General features: G+C 40.2%; 1 protein-coding gene across 1 annotated transcript in view; it reads right to left on the bottom strand.

The window, feature by feature from the left end:
• The window catches only part of LOC143021612 (putative aminopeptidase NPEPL1), a 49,713-nt gene that overhangs the window by 9,072 nt on the left and 14,737 nt on the right, over positions 1-25,904 (bottom strand). Inside the window, exons 4-7 of the mRNA XM_076179213.1 lie at positions 20,503-20,592; positions 19,356-19,580; positions 16,097-16,412; positions 14,421-14,584 (exon numbers count right to left, since the gene is read on the bottom strand). Of these exons, the coding sequence (XP_076035328.1) occupies positions 14,421-14,584; positions 16,097-16,412; positions 19,356-19,580; positions 20,503-20,592 (795 nt within the window). The remainder of the gene's footprint in view (positions 1-14,420; positions 14,585-16,096; positions 16,413-19,355; positions 19,581-20,502; positions 20,593-25,904) is intronic.

Below are 25,904 nucleotides of genomic sequence, written 5' to 3'. Positions count from 1 at the left end.
ACACTCCTTAAGCATTCTTGGAAAAATTTCGTCTGGACCTGGAGATTTTGTAGTTTTAAGTCTTTCAATCTGCTTGACTGCTTAACAGGTGATGAATCATTGGTTGGTTTTGACATTGAAACGGAGGTCCAATCATTCTAGTGGATGAGTGAAACATCCCCAAGACCCAAATGAGCTCCCCAAGTTTGATCCAAGGTCAAGGTGATGCTGACAGTTTTCTTCGATGCTTAGGGTGTTGTTCACAACGATTACCTCCCTGAAGGCTTCACAGTGAACCAGACTTACTACACTAAAGTTCTGAAATGTCTGAGGGACACCATCCGTTGCAAAAGTCCAGAAATGTGGAGGAGTGGTGACTGGTTTTTCAATCACAACAATGCTCCAGTCCATTCAGCCCTCAGAACTCACGAGTTTTTGGCCAAACACTCAATCACTGTTCTTCCCCACCCCCCCTACTAACCTGACCTTGCTCCTTGCAATTTCTTGTTGTTCCCCAAACTCAAAAGACCCTTGAAAGGGAGAAGATTCGAGACGATTCCCGAGTTTAAGGCAAATGTGACGAAGGAGCTGAAGGACATTACAAAAGAAGCGTACTAGGACTGTCTCAACAAGTGGAAACACTGTTGGGATAAGTGCATGCATTGGGGAGGAGACTACTTTGAAAGGGACCCAGATCTGTAACTTCTAAAGTGCATTTTGTTTTACAACATCAGTCCGCATATTTTTTTTAACAGACCTCGTATGCCACATTCAAGCTCCCTACTTTGTCTTTAATTTCTCTTAAAACATCTATTCTCTTCAGATACCAATTCCTCACCTGATCCATCAACCTCCAGTAAAACTTTGACTTCAAGCTCAGTCAATTTGCTATATTTCATTTTAATTAACTAGTTCCTTAATTTTTGCTCTCTAGTCCTTCAATGTGACTCCTTATCCACACATTTCTAAATTTTACCAAATCTTTTAACCTAAATTATATACACATCTCATTCACCACTAATGTGATTTAAACTCGTGTCTCATAGCCCTCGCCCCACCAACATGTTAGCCAAGCCTATCAACTTCGTCAGTCTCATCAATGTCTGATCCAGCATTTAATACTGTTGACACTACTTCCTCAGATTTTACAAGATCCTGTTTTCCCTTATTGCTCTTGATAGGAATTGATCCTCTACTCATCCTCTTACAATTGTATATTTTTTCTCTACATAATTTCTCACTAATGTTTCACCATTCTTAATATATATATATATATGTGTGTGTATGTAACACTGAATGGGCCCCAATGAACAATTATACATTTTTATCAACCACAATACACTTTAATTCTGAGCCATCATCAAGAAGGACTTGAGGAGGCCAACATGCAGAAATTGAAATGTGGTATGGCCAGCACATGACAAGTGTTAGTGACTTAGCCGATTGCACCATCAGGAGAGAGATAAGTTGAGTGCAATTTTTTTATATTTGTATGCTTGATTAACATACAAGTACACGAAATTTTGCATTCAATCCATCTCCACTATGATAGTACAACTGGTAAGTATATGAATGCAGAAAAATGTTTGTAGAACACTGAATGGGCCCCACTGAACAGATATACAATTTTATCAACCACAATACACTTGAATTCTAAGCCATCAATATCGAGAGCGACTCAAGGAGGCCAACATGCAGAAATTGAAACATGGTATGGCCAAGGACTCAAACCTGGGCCAGCATGTGACAAGTGTTAGTGACTTAGCCAATTGCACTATCAAGAGAGATATAGGGTGAGCACAACTTTTCTTATACATTTGTATGCTCAAGTTACATACAAGTACACAAAATTTTGTGTTCAACCCATTTCCATTATGATAGTACAATTGGTAAGTACAGTATATGAATGCGGGAAAGTATTTGTATAACACTGAATGGGCCCTAGTGAACTCTTGATGGTGCAGTCAGCTAAGTCACTAACATATGACACATGCTGGCCCAGGTTCGAGTACTTGGCCATACCACGTTTCCATTTCTGCATGTTGGCCTCCTCGAGTCGCTCTCAATGTTGATGGCTTAGAATTGAAGTGTATTGTGGTTGATAAAAAATGCATAGCTCTTTTCCCACCAAATACAACTAGGTAAATACACACATATGAAAAGATACTGGCTAAACTGAAGTTACCAACTTTGGAACAAAGAAGAGAGGCAACTTACTGACAATCTATACAATCATGAAAGGCATGGAAATACTTGATAAAGAGGACTTACTAAATTGGGACAAGAGAAACAAGAGGACAAGGAAAGAAACTCAAAAAGGATAGTTATAGAGATCTGAAGAAAAAGTTTTCCACACAGTGTTGGGCACTTGGAACAGACTGGATGAAAATATAGTGTGCAAAAAACCATACACAAATTTAAGAGCAAACTAGACACTACACAAGATACAACTAGGTAAATACATATGCATATACAGGGTGTTTGGAATAAATTTTACACTTTTTTGGAAAGAAAAATGTCATATATTGGCCAAAAATTGATACATTCTCAAAATTCTAAGTGCATCTCTTATAGGATCTTTTCCCAAATACAGTTCACTCAAAGAAGCCGCACTGAGCATCCAGCACACGGCCTTCACAGTATCCTTTGAAAGATGCCAGTTTAATCCTGGCAATCAACTCATCCTTGGTGTTGCAGGTGGTACATTTGGTGTCCTTTTCAACTGTGCCCCACACAGTAGTCCATGGGGTTGCAATCAGGTGAGTTGGGGGTCAGATGTTGGGACTGGTGAATTTGTAGAAGTTCTCAGACTTCTGTTTTCCTGGAGGTGTGACATGGAGTCGAGTCCTGCTGTCACACGTGTGGTCTTCCCACAGCCATCCTCTCCACCCAGCGCTTGACATCAGTGGACAGCAACTCAATATAGCTATCTGAAGTGAGTCTGAGTCCCTCTTCAAAGATGTGGGGTGGCATGACATGGTCTTTGCTGGAAACACCCAAAGACCATCACAGTTTGAGGGAACTTGGTCTTCATGAAGTGCAGGACTTCATGCAGACTGTAGACTAGCCACCTGTTGTTCTGTGCATTGTGCAATTGGTCCAGGCAGAAGTTTTTCTTGTCTGAGAAGAACCAGAGCACCTATGGCTCAACTGGGTGTTTGACCTTGTTGAGAAGTTTCTTGGTATTTGTAAGGCAGTTCTCTTGGGCAATGGTGGTGAGTAGTTGACCTTTGCATCTCTTGTATGAAGAGTAGCGAAGATTCTTGTTCAGTACTTTCTTCATAGTCACCACTCTGATGCCCATCTCTTGCCAAGGTCTGCATTGCCTTGCCTGGATCTTGATGTAATTTTTTTTTTTTTTTTTTTTTTTTTCAGTTTCTTGACAAATTTTGATGTGTGAACAGAGTAAGAATGCCTGTTTTGATCCTTCCTGCTAGCCACTGTATAAATACCAGAGAGAAAAGAAGGAAATAGCTAAGGAAATTTTGAAAGATATACAGGATGAAGGGCAAACTTTTGATAAGGAAATTGACGAGATCCACAGAATAGGTAAATATTCAAAAGAAAAATAACATAGACCTCTGAAAATAAAACAAAGAACTCAAATGCCAGCCGAGGAGGTATTATCGAAAGCGGTTAAATTGGCAAACAGCGAGAAATTCAAACATATATAGATACAAAAAGAAATGAGTGATGAGGAAAAAGAGAAAGACAAAGCTCTCAGAATTGAAGCCAATGATAGAAATGAGAAAAGAACAGAGATGGAAAAAATGAGTTTTTTTGGAGAGTGCTGGACTTGAGACTGAAAAAATGGTACATCAAAAAATGGAAACTTAAACCAAAAAAGAAAGGAAAACATGAAACTACAAGTGGCATACACAAATATCGATGGCATGATTTCTGGAATTAACCACTTCCATACGGTGACGCCTACATAGGCGTCATGAGGAGCAAGTGGGTACGCGATGATGCCGACATCGGCGTCTTGATTATATCTATTGTAGTCGTACCTACGTAACCTCTTTTCTCTCTAAACTGGCTTCATCATATTTTCTATGGTTATCAAAATTCACGGGTGAAAGAGAACAAACGATTGAGCACTAACTTTATTTTTTTTAAATGTGATTATTATGACGCAACATTGCACGTCGGGCAGCTAATGCTGCCAGACGTGTGATGTGCTCCGGAGTGAAGAGGTTAATGAACTAAATGACTATATAGAAATAGAGAAACCTGGCATTATGGGAATTGTAGAGACAAAACTGAAAGGACCTCTATCAACAAGTATAATGGGACAAGGTCTATACAGCCACTGGGCGGTAAATAGAACAGACAAGCAGGGAGGTGTCATGATATTGACCAAAAAGGGTCTAAATGTGACAAAGATCAATGAAGGCAAAGGCAATGTAGAATTAATTATGATCAAAATTGTAAACAAAAAGATGAGAAGCAGAAAATTTGTAGCAGTGTATGTACCACCAAAAATACAGGCTTGGTCGGATAGCGATCACTCTAAATTACTGGAAGACACAATGAATGTGCTAAATGAGTTATTGAAAGAGGGTGGTAACATAGTAATCATGGGCGATTTTATTGCAAAGGATATAATCTGGGAAGAAATGATGGTAAAGGGGGAGAACAACATTGGAGCAACATTCTACTGGATATGACCATCGAATACACCTTAACACAATGGGCTAAAGAAAATACTAGATATAGAAACAATTAGGAACCATCAAAACTAGACTTAATATTAACTTCTGAATCAGATATTGTGAACAAAATGGAATATATAACACCAATTGGAAAGAGTGACCATACTAATAGAGTTTGAATTAAAAGAAAACAATGTAGGTAGGAATGACAAACAGAGAAGGAAGATTAATGTACAACAAAACGGATTTTGTAAAACTAAGAATTTTTTTTCCAAAACACAAACTGGGATAAATTCTCCAAAGAGGAAACAAAGATGGAAGACAAACGGAACATATTCAAAGAAAAGTACAAGGAAGGAATTGATATGTACCAAAGAAGAAACAAAAAGAGATCTATATAAAGTGTTGATATAACATAAGGTGTAGGGAGGCTAAACAGAAGAGACAATCCTGGAAAAAATGAAAAGACAAAAAAACATCCAAATGGCAAACATATATAAAACTTAGGAACGAATATGTGAATATACACAGGAAAGAAAAAAGAAATTATGAAAAAGATATTATAGACAAATGTAAGGATCAACCTAAACTCTTTAACAGATATATAAATGACAAACTAAAGGATAAACATGAAATATTAAAATGCGTGAAGGAGATAAAGAATATATAGATGACACAGAAATGGCAGAAGTTATGATCAGACATTTCAGGTCTGTTTTTACAATTGAGAGCTCACAATTTTGGGAAGATGGACAACAAGATCCCCCAAAATGAAAGAAATAAAGGTAACACAGAAAGAAATGAGAGACCAAATAAAAACCTAGATGTTAGGAAATCGCATGGACCGGATGGAATTGCAAATTGGATACTGAAAGAGTGTATTGATGAACTGACAAATTATACAGGATAATAAACTTCTCACTCAAAGAAGGAAAGGTACTGCAAGATTGGAAAGACACATAGTACCAATATATAAAGGAGGAAACAAAGAAGATCCTACAAACATCAGACCAGTATCCCTTACAAGCACAGTAGCAAAAATATGCGAAAAAATCATCAGAAAAAAATGGACTTAGAAAATAAAATAGTAAACCCTAAACAATTTGGCTTTAGAAGTTGAAGATCGTGTACCACAAACTTAATGTGCTTTTACTCGAGATTAATTGAGATAATACAAGAAAGAAATGGTTGGGCAGATTGCGCCTTCTTGGACTTGAAGAAGGCATTTGACAAAGTACTCGTCTGGGGTATTGGCTATACTAGTAAGTGAAGAGAAAGGTAAACATGTAGTGGAGTGGAAGGAGGTATCCTCAAGGATAATGTGGATGAGGGTGAAACTGGGAAAGGAGATGTGGGTTTTTGTAAGTGCATATGGGCCTGGTAGTGTGACGAGTGTAGAAGGGAGGTTTTTTGGATAGATTTAAACGAGTGTATAGAGGAGTTAGGAAGGAACGTCAATGTAGTAGTATTGGGAGACCTTAATGCTAGGGTAGGAAATGAGCCAATTGATGGAGTGGTTGGGAAATGTGGAGTTCCAGGAAAGAATCATAGTGGAGAGTTGATGCTGGAGATGTGTCTAGCGAGTTGATAATAGCAAATACAGTGTTTCAGAAGAAAGTCAAGCATAAGTACACATGGGAGAGGGTGGTGGATGGAAGGGTGGTAGATAGGGCATTAATGGTCTATGTAGTGGTAGATAGAAGTATAATAGGAAGAGTTAAGGATGTACATGTGCTAAGGAGAGTGGTGGAATATCGGATCATTTTTTGGTGGAAGGTAAGTTAAGAGTGGAGGATAGATGGAGAAAGAGGAAAAGGACAAAAGGTAGGGATGTGCTTAGAGTGAACTCTTTAAATGAAAAGGAAAAGGAGAGGGAGTACAAGATAACAGAAGAAAAAACAATGTGGAATTGATTATGATGAAAGTTGAAAACAGTGACATGAAAAATAGAAAATTTGTAGTAATGCATGTACCCCCAAAACAATTTGAGTGATCATTCCAAACTGTGGGAGTACACAAAAAATTAACTAATCAATTTACTGAAAGAGGGTGGAAATATAGTACTTATGGGTGACTTTAACTCAAAAAGAAATATGTTAGCAAGAAATGACAGTGAAGGGTGCAGAAGACCTCTGGGGAATCATACTACTGGACATGACCATTGAATACACAATGACTCAATGGGTAAAGGAAAATACCAGATATAGAAACAATGAGGAATCGTTGAGACTAGATTTAATACTTATATCAGAGCCTGATATTGTGGACAGAATTGATTTCAAAACCCCAATTGGGAAGTGACCACTTACAAATAGAGTTTGAACTAAAAGAACATATGGATTTGAGAAGAAATGAGAAACATAGAAAAGGAAGACTAATGTACAACAAAATAGATTTTGAGAAACTGAAAATTCTTTCAAAATGCAAATTGGGGAAACTTCTTAAATGAAGAAAAAGATGGAAGAGAAATGGAGCATATTAAAGAAATTTACAATGAGGGAATAAGAAAATATGTACCAAAACAGAAGCAAGAAAGGGTATACATTAAGTGCTGGTACAACAAAAAAATGTAGCGAGGCTAAAGATAGAAGAAACAAAGCTTGGAGATGCAAAAAAAAAAAAAAAAAAAAAAAAAAAAAAAAGTAAGTGGCAAACATATACCAAAATAAGAAATGACTATGTAAAAATATGCCGAGATGAAAAGAGAAACTATGAAAGGGACATAATAGAAAAATGCAAGGAATAACCTAAACTTTTTTTACAGGTATGTAAATGGTAAACTAAGACAAACAAGAAATAGTAAGACTGGCTAAAATTACAAAGGATTACAAAGGCGGAGCATGCCGACAGGAGACCTTTTGATCCATATCTAGGTCGGATGAAAAAAAAAAAAAAAAAAAAAAAAAAAAAAAAAAAAAAAAAAAAAAAAAAAAAAAATCATATTAATAATAAATAAAAGCTATAATAATGTAAATAACAAATAAAATACATAAATAAATGCATAGGTATAGTTGAATAACAAACAAACAGGTAAATACTAAATGATAATAAATTGACATATAACTAATAATAAATGAAAATCAGACAGACAAATTATAACAAAACAAAAACAAATAATATAACATAAATTATAATCATTACAGCATCTTACTTAGGTATTTATCTAAATGATTCTTAAAGCTTCGAACTGAAGTACATTGCACTACCTGTGCAGGAAGTTTATTCCATTCATTAACTACACGGTTGGCGAAGTTGTTTCTACCTACTTCCAAATTGAATCTATTTCCGGACAGTTTGAGACCATTGTTTCTTGTCTGATTCTCATTCAATGTGAAAATTTGGTCACTTTTGATGTTGTCAATTCCCTTTAAAATCTTAAAGACCTATATCAAGTCACCTCTGAGTCTACGCTTTTTTAGGGAAAACAGATTCATGTGCTTTAGTCGATTTTCGTATGATTTATTTCAGGTATTTGAAATCAGTTTTGTGGCTCTCCGTTGTACTTTTCCCATTCTGTCAATGTCTTTAATAAGATTTGGTGACCATACGGAAACATCATATTTTAAATGGAAACGAACTAACGATTTATATAACTTGTTAATGAGTGATGGACTTTTGAAATCAAAAGATCGTGCAATCAATCCTAGAATCTTATTTGCTTTCTCAGAGGCTGAAATACACTGCTTAGATGATTTGAGATCGTTACTGATAATTACGCCGAGATCTTTTTCACTATCCACTTTTGTTCACGAATTTCCAAATAACTTGTAATTGTACTTACTGTTATTTTTACCTATGTCCATTATCTTGCATTTACTTGTGTCAAATTTCATTAGCCACTTTATGAACATTTCAAATCAGTATTCACAATTGAAAGTTCACAAAACTGTGAGAAAATATAGAAAGATACCCACTAATGAAAGAAATAACTGTGACACAGAAGGAAATCAGAGACCAAATAAAAAACCTTGATGTCAGAAGATCACATGGTCCAGATGGAATTGCAACCTGGATATTTAAAGAATGCACAGATGGAATGCATAGATGGAAAAATGCAAATATTGTACCCATAAATAAGGGAGGGAACAAGGAAAATCCAACTAACTACAGACCGGTCTTTCTTACAAGCACAACAGCAAAAATATTTGAAAAAGTTATCAAAATTAGATGGGTTACATCTGGAAGAAAAAATATACTGAATCCAAAACAATTTGGATTTTGACAAGGAAGATCATGTACCACAAACTTGATTTGCTTCTACTCGAGACTAAAAGAAATAATACAAGAATGGGATGGATGGGCAGACTCTGCTTTTCTAGATCTACAAAAAGCATTTGATAATACCACAAAAACTAACAAGAAAAGTGGAATAAATAGGTGGCATCAAAGGAAAATTATTGGAATAGATGTTAAACTTATTGACTGGAAGATCGAGGGTTTGTGATGGATGGCTTTCCTCAGATGTTTCAGAACTTCAGTGTAGTAAGTCTGGTTCACCCTTAGCATCGAAGAAAACTGTAAGCATCACCTTGACCTTGGATCAAACTTGGCAAGCTTTTTTGGGTTCAGGGGATGTTTCACTCATCCACTGGGATGATTGGACCTTCGTTTCAATGTCAAAACCATAAACCCACAATTCATCCCCTGTTATGATCCTGGACAAGAAGTTTTCTTCTTCTCAAGGATCAAGCAGTTCCTGACAAACCTGGACATGGGCTTTTTGTTCATCCATCATCAGACGTGGCACAAATTTCACAGCAACACAGTGTATCTTCATTCTTTTTGTCAAAGTCTCATAACAAGATCCAACTGATATCCCACACTCTTCAGCAAGCTCCCTGACAGTCAGAACGTTGATTTTTCCACACCAGGGTGTTGACTTTGTTGACATGTGGGTCATTGGTTGACATGGAATGATGTCTAGGATGCTCATCATCTTCAATGGACTGTCGACCATCCTTAAAATGCTCATGCCACTTGAAACATGCCGTATGCTTCATTGCAACATCACCATAAGCCGTTAAACTGTGTTAAGCATAGCAAAAGTTTCAGTTGCAGATCTTCCAAGTTTAATACAAAATTTCACAGCAAGTCGTTGCTCCTTCATGTCATTTATTCAGAAATCCACCAAATGAAAAAATTGCACTTCACTAAAAACCACATAGCTAATACACAAATACAGATATCTGCAATCAGGAAATGGCATTGTAATCAGCTGATCTGTGCAAACCTAGCGGATTCCCCTGGAACCAACTGGAGCCGCACAATTCATAATTCGCATATTTTTTTAACAAACCTTATGTGTATATATATAAAAGAACATGAGTGGAATGATATCCAGGATGCTCATCATCTTCAATGAACTGTCGACCATCCTTAAAACGCTCATGCCACTTGAAACATGCCGTATGCTTCATTGCAACATCACCATAAGCAGTTAAGCCGTGTTAAGCATAGCAAAAAGTTTCAGTTGCAGATCTTCCGAGTTTAATACAAAATTTCACAGCAAGTCGTTGCTCCTTCATGTCATTCATACTGAAATCCGCCAAACGAAAAAATCGCACTCCAATAAAAACTGCGTAGCTAATACACAAATACAGATATCTGCAATCAGGAAATGGCATTGTAATCAGGTGATCTGTGCGAACCTAGCGACACCAAGCAGATTCCCCAGGAACCAAATGGAGTTGCACAATTCATACATACATACATATACCAAGGCTTTTTCCCCCTTACAAGGGAGGTAGCCAAAACGGAAAGGCAAAAAATCATTCCCACCCATTCCATCCCTAAATACACTCCAACCCCTCCACCCTTCTTCTTATCTTAGCACCTCCTGGATGACGGGTCATCCCTGCATCTTGTCCACTGCCCTGGGTCAGAAGCAGTGTCGCAAGACACAGCACATCCACAGCAAGGCCACTTCATTAAATCGGCGACCCCTCTCTCTGTCCCCCCATGCATAAAAGGAGAAGACAAGGAGAAATCCCTTTGGGCTGCGTCAAATTTTGCTCACACATACTACCTCACCCCCATCCCTCTGCCCATTCCACCTCATGCATCACAACATCATCCATATACAACCATTCTCCATTCACCCGTCTTCTGTCCTCTCCCATCCTTCCTCAACAGACATTCCCTTCTTCCCCAAAGCCCCCTTCACCACATCCATCCACCTCATCCTAGGACGTCCCCTCATGTTCACTCCCTCCACATCTGCCTTCCATACCTCTTTTACTAGTCTTTCTTCACTCATTCTTTCTATGTGTCCAAACCATCCTAATATTCTTTCATCAACCCTATCTCCCAGCTCCCTTTCCACCCCTGTTCTCCTCCTCACCTCCTCATTTCTCACTCTATCTAGCCTAGTAACCCCCATCATACTTCTCAGACACCTCATCTCAAACACATTCAAACTCCTTCTCTCTTCCTCTCTTATGTTCCATGTTTCTGCCCCATACAGTGCTGTTGGCACAATCACTCCTTCATACAGTCTCCTCTTAGCATCCATTTACAAATGTCTATTCCTCATTACACTCTTTAATCCACCAAGGCATTTACTCGCTTCTCTCAATCTACATTCTACCTCCACCCTCACTCCACCTTTTCCTGCCACATTTGCACCCAAGTATATAAAACTATCCACTTCCTCCAGTCACTCTCCCTTAATGCTCACTTCCAGTCTACTGCCACTTTCACCCCTTGTACATCTGCAAATACAGTGTTTCGGAAGAAAGTCAAGCATAAGTACACATGGGAGAGGGTGGTGGAGGGAAGGGTGGTAGATAGAGCGCTAATGGATTATGTAGTGGTAAATAGGATTATGATAGGAAGAGTTAAGGATGTACATGTGCTAAGGGGAGAGGGTGGGGGAATATCAGATCATTTTTTGGTGGAAGGTAAGCTGAGAGTGGAGGATAGATGGAGAAGGAGGAAAGGGACAAAAGGTAGGGAGGTTCTTAGAGTGAACTCCTTGAATGAAAAGGAAAAGGAGAAGGAGTACGAAAAGAAGCTGAAGGAGGAGTGGGAGGGAGTAAAGGATAGAGCAGAGATGGGTGTGGAGGAGGAATGGGGATGGTTCAAGGAGGGAGTCTTAAAGTGTGCAAGGATGGTGTGTGGAACAAGAAGGACAGGGGGAAATAGAAGAAAGGGTAGTGAATGGTGGGATGAGGAAACAAAGAAGGTTGTAGAAGAGAAGAAGCGAGCATTCACAGATTGGTTACAAAAGAGGACAGGGGAGTCATATGAGACATACAAAGAAAAGAAAAGAGAAGTAAAGCAAAAGGTAAAGGAGGCAAAGAGGAGAGCAGATGTGAAATGGGGTAGGAGTATGACAGAAAATTTTGAAAGTAATAAAAAGATGTTTTGGAAAGAAATTAAGAGAGGAAGAGGAGGCGAATCAAGTAGGGAAGAAAAGGTAAAAGGTACAGATGGAGAGTTGATAATGGAAGAGATGGCAGTGAGGGGAAGATGGGCAGAATATTTTAGGGAGTTGCTGAATGTGAAGGAGGATAGGGAAGGAAAGATAGCTGCAGTGGGAAATGCGAAGAAAATGAGAGTGATGAGTGAGGAGAATGGAGGAGAAATAAGGAAGGATGAGGTGAAGGCAGTTGTAAAGATGATGAAAGCAGGTAAGGCACCTGGTCTGGATGGATGCCATGCAGAATGTCTGAAAAAGGGAGGTTCAGTGATGGTGGACTGGTTGGTGAGGTTATTTAATGTTTGCTGGAGAGAGGGTAGAGTACCGGAGGACTGGAGTAGTGCCTGTATAGTTCCTCTTTACAAGGGAAAAGGGGACAAGTGTGAATGTAGTAATTTCAGAGGGATTAGCCTGTTGAGTGTAGTAGGGAAGGCTTATGGGAGGATCTTAATTGAGAGGATTAGGAGAGGAACAGAAGGAGTAATTGGTGAGGAACAGTGTGGATTTAGGACAGGTAGAGGTTGTGTAGATCAGATCTTTGTGGTAAGACAGATATGTGAGAAAGCTATAGGAAAGGGGAAGGATGTTTTTTGGGCTTTTATGGATCTGGAAAAGGCTTATGATAGGGTAGACAGAAAGGCACTGTGGGAGGTTATGCAGATTTATGGGATAGGAGGAAAGCTTTTGGGAGCTGTTAAGAGTTTTTATGAGAGTAGTAGAGCATGTGTCAGGATTAGAAATGGAGAGAGTGAGTGGTTTGAAGTAAAGGTGGGACTTCGTCAAGGATGCGTTATGTCGCCCTGGCTGTTCAACTTATACATGGATGGGGTGGTGCGAGAGGTGAATGCTAGGGTAGTGAGTCAGGGATTGGAGATGGTTAAAGAAAATGGAGAAAAGTGGGAGGTGAGCCAGCTGTTGTTTGCGGGCAACACTGCGCTTGTGGCAGGGTCAGAGGAGGGATTGAGGAAGCTGGTGGCAGAGTTTGGGAGAGTATGTGATAGAAGAAAGCTAAAGATAAATGTGGGTAAAAGTAAGGTGATGAGATGTACAAGGGGTGAAAGTGGCAGTAGACTGGAAGTGAACATTAAGGGAGAGCGACTGGAGGAAGTGGATAGTTTTAGATACTTGGGTGGAAGTGTAGCAGGAAAAGGTGGAGTGAAGGTGGAGGTAGAATGTAGATTGAGAGAAGCGAGTAAATGCCTTGGTGGTTTAAAGAGTGTAATGAGGAATAGACATTTGGGAATGGATGCGAAGAGGAGACTGTATGAAGGAGTGATTGTGCCTTAAAATGCTCATGCCACTTGAAACATGCCGTATGCTTCATAGCAACATCACCATAAGCCATTAAGCCGTGTTCAGCATAGCAAAAGTTTCAGTTGCAGATCTTCCAAGTTTAATACAAAATTTCACAGCAAATCATTGCTCCTTCATGTCATTTATTCTGAAATCCACCGAACGAAAAAATTGCACTTCACTAAAATCCGCATAGCTAATACACAAATACAGATATCTGCAATCAGTAAATGCATTGTAATCAGCTGATCTGTGCAAACCTAGCGACACCAAGCGGATTCCCCTGGAACCAACTGGAGCCGCACAATTCATAGTCTGCATATTATTTTTAACAAACCCCGTGTACATATATATATAAAAGAACATGAGTGGCATTCTACTACATAAATTTTATATATATATATATATATATATATATATATAAATAAAAGAACATGAGTGGCATTCTACTACAAATTGGTTTATGTTGCAGTTGCTGCAAGTTACCTGAAGGCCACTGGTCTTCCATAAGAGAGACCAAGGGCAACAAACTGATTTAATTGGGACATTATAGGGGACAAAGAAAATTTCAACTTTATCAAAAACCTGATTCATCCTTGAAAGTTTCAAGAGCCGTAGCTAAAATGATTCAAGGACTTGCTGAGAAAAACTGAATATACCAGAACTGCCAATGTTAGACGAGAAAAAATTTAAGTGCCCTGATATCAGTGTTTAGAGCCTTGAAAGAAGTGGCCCCAAAAAAAAAATCTCTTAGCATATAATCTGATAGAATCCAGAGGTCATGGAATGAAATTTTCTGTACAGAGATTTAAGTTAATGAAAAATTGGAGAGAAATAATATTACAATCAAATAGCTTATAAGAATTTAAGGTCATATTTGACCAATGGGAACTAGAGAAAGTGACCCCATGAGTAGAGCTTTCATCCTGTATATAACCAGGTAAAACATTCATACACAAACACACATAGTATGTATCCTGTACACAACTAGGTAAAACATACACATGCATTTACACATGGACACACATAAATACACAGGAAGTTAAATAGTCAAATGATGACTGACAACGTACTGCAACTGAATTTTTCATATCAGCCACGGCAGATGCAAATTCTGAGAAGTGAAGTTCAGGTGTGTAAGGCAGTGGGTGTACTAGATCACCTGAAACTTGTCCTGCCCGTATGGTAGCTTCTTCCCACTCATCACTATTTGTCAATAATCCAGCATGGTATTTTCCTATTAGATGAGATAAAAAAAAATTAAGTCAATTCATAAGTCTGCATTAGATCATACTCTACCTATAATTCCAAATATCTGCCAATCTCACACTATGCTCATGCATGTGCATACATTATGATTCAGTACTTGTATTTTGTGTACATGTGTGCATGCATGCACATACTCTTCTCATGTTCACACTTCTCAGCCACACTCAACAAACCATCTTTAACAACTTCAGTATGATGACGCCTACGTAGGTGTCACGAGGAGTGAATGGGTATGTGAGGATGCCAGTGTCAGCGTCTTGATTATATACTTTTTTGTAGTTGTACACGAGTTACCCCTGGATTCTGTGAACTGGTTTGATCATGTTTTGTGTTTATTATTACTCAGAGTAAAAGAGAACGAGTAATACAGCAGTGACTTTATATTTTATGTGAGTAGTGTGATGCACATTACATATGGCAGCTGATGCGGCATGTGAGAATTTGAGTCATACTGAAGTGGTTAAACCTCTCCTACACATCCACAACTCTCCTTTCTGATGCTCTTCCACATCTCAATCTTTTGTCTCGTTCAGTCTAACATTTTTTTAATTTCAATGGTTACTGCAAACTTTTACTCCTATTACCATAGCTACTCCTACCAGATAGTTTCAACATGAACACTACTTTCCCAATTGAGTAATTCTATTTCTCCAAACTTTTACAAATACATCTATATTCATTCTTTTCACTTCATCCTTTCATCCATTTACAAATAATCACTTCTACCTTCCACTGTCATCCATAAGTGGAACCAGTGATTAGTACCTGCCCTTGACATTACTGCAACAAAGATGTTGACAAGGAATCCTCCAGCCATTTGTCTTAAAATCACATTAATACCCTCACATCCATCTAAAAGCTCCTGTCTCCAAACCAGACCCTATATCTATCAATTCTCAACTTCCCCAACTTTTTCACAAAAGGAGAATTGACAACTGATGATGACTCCTATATCCCTCTTCCCCCCCACTAACTAGCCAGCACTACAGAAACAGATCCATACTAATAAAATATTGAAAAGTCCACCATCCAACCTATACACCTTTATTCCCATATATTATACAATTTTGGTTTAACCGTTCCCCATTATAGGCAGCAGGAAGAAAATCATATATATCATTTATATCTCACATTTAAAGTCAAATACATGTTGATACTGTGTGTACCAAACATAACACCACATGTACTGTGTCACAACATCTGAATACATGACAGGAGTGAGGAGAGTACTTTCATGTACATGTTCCATGAATAATGAATACAGTGTTACATAGCTTATCCTCTTTAATATATCTAATGTTATTTTTTTTTTCAGTTGATTTAGTGGATCCCATATGGAGAAAGGCCCTGAATAAATTAAGATCTTCAGTCAAAGGTCTCTCCTTTAGCCGAATAAAACATTTATCATAACCTTCCCAAACATCTATAAAATAAGTCACAAAGGAGTTGAAGAACCAATAATTACTCATGTGTATCATACCTGTCGCTGTTCCTTGTGCCCCAGTAAGGGTTGCCATGTCCAAGACTGTTGTGCACCGCAGGTCCTTGGCAGCATATGCAACACCATCACTTAACACCAACCGCCCTTCTGCATCAGTATTATTGATCTCCACTGTTCTCCCAGAATACAAAGTGTGAATGTCATCTGGTTTGGTGGCAGTTGGCCCGACAGCATTTTCCGCAAGGCAGAAAATGGCATGAAGGTTTTGTGTAAATCCAGACTTGACAGCTGTGTAAAAGGCACCAAGGATCCCTGCTGCACCACCACAGTCTCGCTTCATTCCTGGCATGCTTGTCTTGGGGGTAACAAAGACAGAAGAAATGTTTATTATAGGAAACCTATGAAACAAACTTCACTAGTTATTACTTAAATTACTTATCATAAGAATGTCTAAATTAAAATACCCCATGAAGAATTGTGGCCAAATTGACTAAAAATCCCAGGACAGAGTTCATAATTTTTGTCAAATAAATGAAATTTTGCTACAATCAATCAACAATTTATTACCCCTGGTCTTCTCTCCTGCAGAAGACCTCCAGCCTTCAGGTAACAGGGAACAGCCTCTAGGCAGTACAATAAATTTCTCAGGGAAGATATATTGGGATGTTGTCTAGAGTGTGGAAGGCAGAGGTGGAAGGAGTGAACATAATGGGGCAACCAAGGATGAGATGGATGGATGAGGTAAAAGGGGCATTATGAACATGGGGATTGTCTGTTGAGGAGGGACAGGAGAGGACAGAAGATAGGGGTGAATGAAGAATGGTTGTGTATGGATGATGCTGTGATGCATGTGGGGGAGTGGGTGGGTGGGTGGGGGAGTATTTGTGAAAAATAAACTGACACAGCGAAAGGGATTTCTCCACATCATCTCCATTTCTGCTGATTTAATGAAATGGCCTTGCTGTGGATGTGCTATGTCTTGCAACACTGCTTCTGACCCAGGGCAGTGGCGAGATGCAGGGATGACCCATTATCCAGGAGGAGCCAAGATAAGAGGGAGGGGGTGGATTGGAGTGGAATATGCAGGCATGGAATGGGTGGAAGTGGTTTTTATGCCTTTGTTTTTTGGTTACCTCCCTTGTAAGGGGGAAAAAGTCTTTGGTATATGTATGTCTAGGGATAGTTAGTGTGAGGCTTTATAGTCTGAAGTGTTCTGTGTCCTCTGTGTGATGGTTGCATCTAGGGCAGTTTGAATCTATGTCATTTACATATATAGCAAACATTATCTAAGCTAGTAGTACTGATCCCTGTGGGATGCCACTACTCATTTCTTCCCATTTTGAATATTTGTCTGAGCACCATTCTCATTTTTCTTCCATGTTGGAAGTCCTCCATCCAATTCAATAGTTTTCCATGTATGCCTCCTATTGTTTCCAGTTTGTATAGTAATTTTCTCCTAGAAAAAAGAGAGTAGAGGTGGAGGTAGAATGTAGATTGAGAGAAGCGAGTAAATGCCATGGTGGATTAAAGAGTGTAATGAGGAATAGACATTTGGGAATGGATGTTAAGAGGAGACTGTATGAAGGAGTGATTGTTCCAACAGCACTGTATGGTGCAGAAACATGGAACATAAGAGAGGAAGAGAGAAGGAGTTTGAATGTGTTTGAGATCAGGTGTCTGAGAAGTATGATTGGGGTTACTAGGCTAGATAGAGTGAGAAATGAGGAGGTGAGGAGGAGAACAGGGGTGGAAAGGGAGTTGGGAGATAGGGTTGATGAAAGAGTATTAGGATGGTTTGGACACATGGAAAGAATGAGTGAAGAAAGAGTAGTAAAAGTGGTATGGAAGGCAGATGTGGAGGGAGGGAACATGAGGGGACGTCCTAGGATGAGGTGGATGGATGGGGTGAAGGGGGCTTTGGGGAAGAGGGGAAGGTCTGTCAAGGAAGGACAGGAGAGGACAGAAGATAGGGGTGAATAGAGAATTGTTGTATATGGATGATGATGTGATGCATGAGGTGGAATGGGTGGGGGGATGGGGTGAGGTAGTATGTGTGAGCAAAATTTGATCGTCCCCGAAAGGATTTCTCCCTGTCTTCTCCTTTTATGCATGAGGGGATTGAAGAGGGGGGGGTCGCCGATCTAATGAAGTGGCCTTGCTGTGGATGTGCTGTGTCTTGCAACACTGCCTCTGACCAGGGCAGTGGACAAGATGCAGGGATGACCCATCATTCAGGAGGTGCCAAGATAAGAGGGAGGGTAGAGGGTGGAGGGGAGTGGAGTGTATTTAGGGATGGATGGGTGGGAATGGTTTTTATGCCTTTTTCTTTTTGGCTAACTCCCTTGTAAGGGAGAAAAAAGCCCTTGGTATATGTATGATGTACGTAAATTGCCAATTTTCAGTCGAAGAATAGCTAGATTTAGTGCTAGCTTGGGGAGCATCCTCAGGCATGTCCGATCCATTCGACTGTCACTGTGTGGTTCTAATCAGGTGTGGGAGTTTTTTTCTTTTTTTTTTGTGAGGGTTTACAACTGGAAAGTAATTTTTCCAGTCTTTCGAAGTCTTTGCATGGGTGCATGCCTTTGAATTGACTACCTCCATTAAAAAGAAGCCCCTGATATTTAGATAGATCATGTCTGGGGACTGTTGTTGAAGTATCAAGTTTGCTACATATAACCAAGTTGAAAACTAAATAGGTTCTATTCCAGCAAATAGTATACTGTTTTCTTTCCTCTCGATAAAATTATTTGGCACTCTGGGGACCAAACCACACAGTATACTACCATGCAAAGATAGGAGTGGGCAGGGGATGACTATGAATGGAGGAAAGGATGACATGGCTGGAAGGGGGTGATCTTATCTACTTTGTAAATAATTTTTTAGTGGATGAGGATGGGGGGGTTGGCATACAATTAAGTGATAGGGTGCACTGTGCTGGATTGCACTGCCCTTGACCCAAGTGGTGTGGCAGGGGAAGAGAATGATCCTTTATCACAAAGGTGCTTCTGTGTATATACAGATATTAATCCCTTCAAAACTTGACTGTTTTCTTGGTAATATAGATTTCACTCCATTAAGGAACACCGAAACCCCTTGATCCAGCATCTACCCATCAGCTTACTTATCAAGTTTGCATACATACATATACCAAAGGCTTTTTCCCCCTAACACAGAGGGTAGCCAATCAAGTTTGCAAGCCAGATATATATATATATATATATATATATATATATATATATATATATATAAAATGCAACAGTGTTGAATGGAAGACTGCTGACCACTATAAAGAACTCACCTTTGTCTTGATGCTAAGACCACCAGTGTCATAGACAATGCCCTTGCCGACCCAGGCTATATTTTCTGTGGCACCCTCTGGCTTATGAGAAAGGACCACGAGAGCAGGTGGATGTACAGCAGCTTTTCCAACCCCATAGAGTCCACCAAATCCTCTTTTAACCAGGTCCACTCCTCGAATTATACTGGGTTCTATGTTCAATAGATGTCCTATTTTCTGAGCCTCCTGTGGGTGAGAATAAAATGTAAAAATTGTTTTAGACATGCAGATCTTCAAAACTCAACCATACACCAAAAGGCCTCTTCCCTTTATAATGAGGGTGGCTGAGTAAATGCATAAACCCACCCTACATCCATTCACTGTCTCTCCCATGGACTCCACATCTCATCAGACTACTTGGGTCAAAGGTAATGTAGCATTGAGAGCACATCCACATCAGGGCATGACAAGGGCTGGTTTACCTCCACTTACCTTCAACCACTTGTGAAATTTATGGAGCTGACAAGAGCATCCCTTTTGGTCACATTTCTTTGTTCATCCACAACCATTATCAATTCATTCCTATCTTTTGCACTCTTCTTTTTGATCAACAGGCATTCTTCTTGTAACCAATACTCCTTTCACCAAATCTATTCACCTCATTTTAGTCTTACTCTCAAGTTCACGCCATCCAATTCTACTTTACACACTTCCATTCCATATGCCCAAACCATCTCAACACACATTGTTCAACACTATCTGCTGCCATCTCTCTTTCCACTACCATTCTCTGCCTCAACTCTTATATTTCCCATTTTATTCATCCTCATCACACCTACCAAACTATGATTTGGCCAGTCTCCTTACATGGCAGAGATGTCATGGGTATATACATATATATACAACCCTTAATTATCTCATTTCCACGGTTTCTACATGATTTTTCTCTTTTGCATTCATTACACATGACTCGTTTTCAAACAACAGTAGTCAGCACACCTGCTGCTTGATACATTCTTTTCATTGTTTCCATCGGCATCCTTTAATCTCCCCATTCCACTCTCAAGGCACATTGTACAAAAACAGTCTAAAAGATAACTTTTTAATTGTAAAACAAAAGTTGAAAGACCACATTATAGAATGCACAATATTTTCTAAGAGTTCTTACCTCAATGAAGGCATCTGTGTGCATTTCATTGGCAGGGCTGTCCACAATATGTGCTGCCAGGCGGACCCCATATGCTGCATCATTCAGAACCTAAAAGCAGAGCACAACATGAACATACAATTTACTCAATAGTATCCCCTGACATTTTACCCAATATATAATAATAGTGATGAAGATTCATTTTAACATCACGAAACTCCCTCTATCAGGAGGCTAGGGCAGCACCCCTTACAGAGGATTTTGTAGTGTATAATAGTCTATCTGTATACCAAGAGCTTTTTCCTCTTTATAAGGGAAGTTGCCAAGTCAAAAGCACATACCTACTCCCACCCATTCCACTCCCATCCACCACCCTTTCCTCTCTCTCATCTTAGCTCCTCATGGATGATGGGTCATCCCTGTATCCTACTCACTGTCCTGGGTCAGAAGCAAACATAGCAAGACACAGTACATCCAATACTAGGATGCTTCACTTAATTGGCCAACCCCCCCCTATATCCTCTCCTCTACTAGTATAGACTAAGTGCATAACAGTACTTTACATATTTTTCAGCACAAGGGTTGCACATGCACCATCCCCTCCATACACACTTTTTTTATTATGATTATGATTATTATTCTAATACAAACCAGTAGTGCTAATAACTTCAATACACACTGTTTTATTATTCTTATTCATATTATTCTAATACAAAGCAATAGTGCTAATAACCTACTTTCCAAACTGTGGTTTTCAGGGTAAAGGATATTCTTACTATGCTTATTATACCCGTCTGGGGGTATTGGCTACAATTCATTGTAGGGTTAAAATCTGCTTAGTGGCATGTAGCTGATACTTTAGGGTCTATATGGGGACCCCTACAGACCACAGACACACTTCATTTTGTCTGTACATACATACATACATATACCAAGGCTTTTTCCCCCTTCCAAGGGAGGTAGCCAAAAAGGGGAAGGCATAAAAAACACTCCCACCCATTTCATCCCTAAATACACTCCACACCCCTCCCACCCTTCCTCTCATCTGAGCACCTCCTGGATGACGGGTCATCCCTGCACCCTGCCCACCGCCCTGGGTCAGAAGCAGTGTCGCAAGACACAGTACATCCACAGCGAGGCCGCTTCATTTAATCGGCGACCCCCCCTCTCCGTCCCCCTTTGCATATAAGGCGAGGACGGGGAGAAATCCCTTCGGGCTGCGTCAAAATTTACTCACACATACTACCCCACCCCCCACTTCCCCGCCCATTCCTCCTCATGCAGTCACAACATCATCCATATACAACCATTCTCCACTCACCTCTGTCTTCCGTCCTCTCCCTTCCTTCCTCAACAGACATTCCCCTCTTCCCCAAAGCCCCCTTCACCCCATCCATCCACCTCATCCTAGGACGTCCTCTCATGTTCACTCCCTCCACATCTGCCTTCCATACCTCTTTTACTAGTCTTTCTTCACTCATTCTTTCCATGTGTCCAAACCATCCTAATATTCTTTCATCAACCCTATCTCCCAAATCCTTTTTCACCCCTGTTCTCCTCCTCACCTCCTCATTTCTCACTCTATCTAGCCTAGTAACCCCCACCATACTTCTCAGACACCTCATCTCAAACACATTCAAACTCCTTCTCTCTTCTTCTCTTATGTTCCATGTTTCTGCCCCATACAGTGCTGTTGGCACAATCACTCCTTCATACAGTCTCCTCTTCGCATCCATTCCCAAATGTCTATTCCTCATTACACTCTTTAAACCACCAAGGCATTTACTCGCTTCTCTCAATCTACATTCTACCTCCACCTTCACTCCACCTTTTCCTGCTACACTTGCACCCAAGTATCTAAAACTATCCACTTCCTCCAGTCGCTCTCCCTTAATGTTCACTTCCAGTCTACTGCCACTTTCACCCCTTGTACATCTCATCACCTTACTTTTACCCACATTTATCTTTAGCTTTCTTCTATCACATACTCTCTCAAACTCTGCCACCAGCTTCCTCAATCCCTCCTCTGACCCTGCCACAAGCGCAGTGTCGTCCGCAAACAACAGATGGCTCACCTCCCACTTTTCTCCATTTTCTTTAACCATCTCCAATCCCTGACTCACCACCCTAGCATTCACCTCTCGCACCACCCCATCCATGTATAAGTTGAACAGCCAGGGCGACATAACGCATCCTTGACGAAGTCCCACCTTTACTTCAAACCACTCACTCTCTCCATTTCTAATCCTAACACATGCTCTACTACTCTCATAAAAACTCTTGACAGCTCCCAAAAGCTTTCCTCCTATCCCATAAATCTGCATAACCTCCCACAGTGCCTTTCTGTCTACCCTATCATAAGCCTTTTCCAGATCCATGAAAGCCCAAAAAACATCCTTCCCCTTTCCTATAGCTTTCTCACATATCTGTCTTACCACAAAGATCTGATCTACACAACCTCTACCCGTCCTAAATCCACACTGTTCCTCACCAATTACTCCCTCTGTTCCTCTCCTGATCCTCTCAATTAAGATCCTCCCATAAGCCTTCCCTACTACACTCAACAGGCTAATCCCTCTGAAATTACTACATTCACACTTGTCCCCTTTTCCCTTGTAAAGAGGAACTATACAGGCACTACTCCAGTCCCCCGGTACTCTACCCTCTCTCCAGCAAACATTAAATAACCTCACCAACCAGTCCACCATCACTGCACCTCCCTTTTTCAGACATTCTGCATGACATCCATCCAGACCAGGTGCCTTACCTGCTTTCATCATCTTTACAGCTGCCTTCACCTCATCCTTCCTTATTTCTCCTCCATTCTCCTCACTCATCACTCTCATTTTCTTCGCATTTCCCACTGCAGCTATCTTTCCTTCCCTATCCTCCTTCACATTCAGCAACTCCCTAAAATATTCTGCCCATCTTCCCCTCACTGCCATCTCTTCCATTATCAACTCTCCATCTGTACCTTTTACCTTTTCTTCCCTACTTGATTCGCCTCCTCTTCCTCTCTTAATTTCTTTCCAAAACATCTTTTTATTACTTTCAAAATTTTCTGTCATACTCCTACCCCCATTTCACATCTGCTCTCCTCTTTGCCTCCTTTACCTTTTGCTTTACTTCTCTTTTCTTTTCTTTGTACGTCTCATATGACTCCCCTGTCCTCTTTTGTAAACAATCTGTGAATGCTCGCTTCTTCTCTTCTACAGCCTTCTTTGTTTCCTCATCCCACCATTCACTACCCTTTCTTCTATTTCCCCTGTCCTTCTTGTTCCACACACCATCCTTGCACACTTTTAAGGACTCCCTCCTTGAACCATCCCCATTCCTCCTCCACACCCATCTCTGCTCTATCCTTTAACTCCCTCCCACTCCTCCTTCAGCTTCTTTTTGTACTCCTTCTCCTTTTCCTTTTCATTCAAGGAGTTCACTCTAAGAACCTCCCTACCTTTTGTCCCTTTCCTCCTTCTCCATCTATCCTCCACTCTCAGCTTACCTTCCACCAAAAAATGATCTGATATTCTGATATTCCCCCACCCTCTCCCCTTAGCACATGTACATCCTTAACTCTTCCTATCATAATCCTATTTACCACTACATAATCCATTAGCGCTCTATCTACCACCCTTCCCTCCACCACCCTCTCCCATGTGTACTTATGCTTGACTTTCTTCCGAAACACTGTATTTGCTATCATCAACTCTCTTTCTAGACACATTTCCACCATCAACTCTCCACTACGATTCTTTCCTGGAACTCCACACTTCCCAACCCACTCCATCGATTGGACCATTTCCCACCCTAGCATTAGGTCTCCCAGTACTATTACATTGACATTTCTTCCTAAAACCCTCTATGCACTCATTTAAATCTATCCAAAAGGCCTCCCTTTCTTCCCTGCTCTTCTCACTGCCCGGCCCATATGCACTTACAAAGACCCACATCTCCTTTCCCAGTTTCACCTTCATCCACATTATCCTTGAGGAAAACCTCCTTCCACTCCACTACCCCTTTACCTATCTCCTCACTTACTAGAATAGCCACCCCTTCCCTCCCTCGCCCTCTCTTCACTCCTGATAACCTCCCACTTACACTCCCAAACTTACCACTCACCCTTCCCTTTCAAACTTAGTTTTCACTCAAAGCCAACACATCCAACTTTCTTCTCACAAACATACTACCTATCTCTTCCCTTTTACTTCTCATCTGTACCACATCCACGCACATTAAAAGACCCAAACCTTAGGGTGCTGGCCCGAGGCCCTCCAGCACCCCTTATGCCTTTCCTTTGATTTTTAGGAATTTGCCCCTTGGGGCTACAGGGAGAAGGATGCCTAGTCCCTCTCCCCGTCCCTTTCTTCTCGCCTCTTACGATCCAAGTGGGAAAACTTCATCAAGATTTGACGATGCTTATTTATACTGTGAATGTCCCTCCGTTATGCTGGCCCCTCCCCCGACTCTTGATACTGTCCTGTACCACTTTTCTGAATGTTCAATACTGCCACCAAGTCTTCCCACTTGAGTCATAAAAAGTGACAAAAACAGGATGGGGAGAGGAATAGGTATCCTTCTCTCTGCAGCCCCAAAGGGAACATTCCGTGTATAAAAAAAAAAAAAAGGGCACAAGAGGATCTGGGAGTTTTCCAACCAGAACTCTAAGGTTTGGGTCGTTTAACATGTGTGGATGTGGTACAGATGAGAGTAAAAGGGAAGAGATAGGCTGTATGTTTGTGAGAAGAAAGATGGATGTGTTGGTACTGAATGAAACCAAGTTGAAAGCGAGGGCCGAGTTTGAGTTTTGGAGTGTAGTCAAGAGTGAAGAGAGGATGAGAGAATAGGTGGCTATACTAGCCAGTGAAGAAATAGGTAAACATCGACTAGAAGGAGGTTTCTCCAAGGTTAATGTGGATAAAGGTAAAACTGGAAAGGGAGATGTGGGTTTCTGTAAGTGCATATGGGTCTGGTAATGAGTAGTGTAGAGGAAAGGGATGCTTTTTGGATAGATTTAAATGATTGCATAGATGGTTTGGGGAGAAATGTCAATGTAGTGTTATTAGGAAATGAACCAATAGACAGAGTGGTTCAAGAAGGGAGTCACAAGGTGTGCAAAGTTGGTGTGTGGAACAAGGAGGAAATATGAGGATGGATGGGAGGAAATAGAAGGAAGGGTAGTGAGTAATGGGAAGCAAATAAGGTTGTAGAAGAGAAAAAGCAAGCATTCACAGATTGGTTACAAAATAGGATGAGAGAATCATATGAGAGGTACAAAGAAAAGAAAAATAAAGCATAAGATAAAGGAGGCAAAGAGGAGAGCAGATGTGAAACTGGGTATGGAGTAAGACAAATTTTTGAAAGTAATAAAAAGATGTTTTGGAAATAGATTATGAGAGGAAGAGTAGGCAAATCAAGTAGAGAAG

The sequence above is a fragment of the Oratosquilla oratoria genome, chromosome 42 (genome assembly GCF_046742065.1).
Source record: "Oratosquilla oratoria isolate Oo_2021 chromosome 42, ASM4674206v1, whole genome shotgun sequence".
NCBI classification, from domain to species: domain Eukaryota; kingdom Metazoa; phylum Arthropoda; class Malacostraca; order Stomatopoda; family Squillidae; genus Oratosquilla; species Oratosquilla oratoria.
This window is presented reverse-complemented; position numbering and strand designations above follow the sequence as displayed.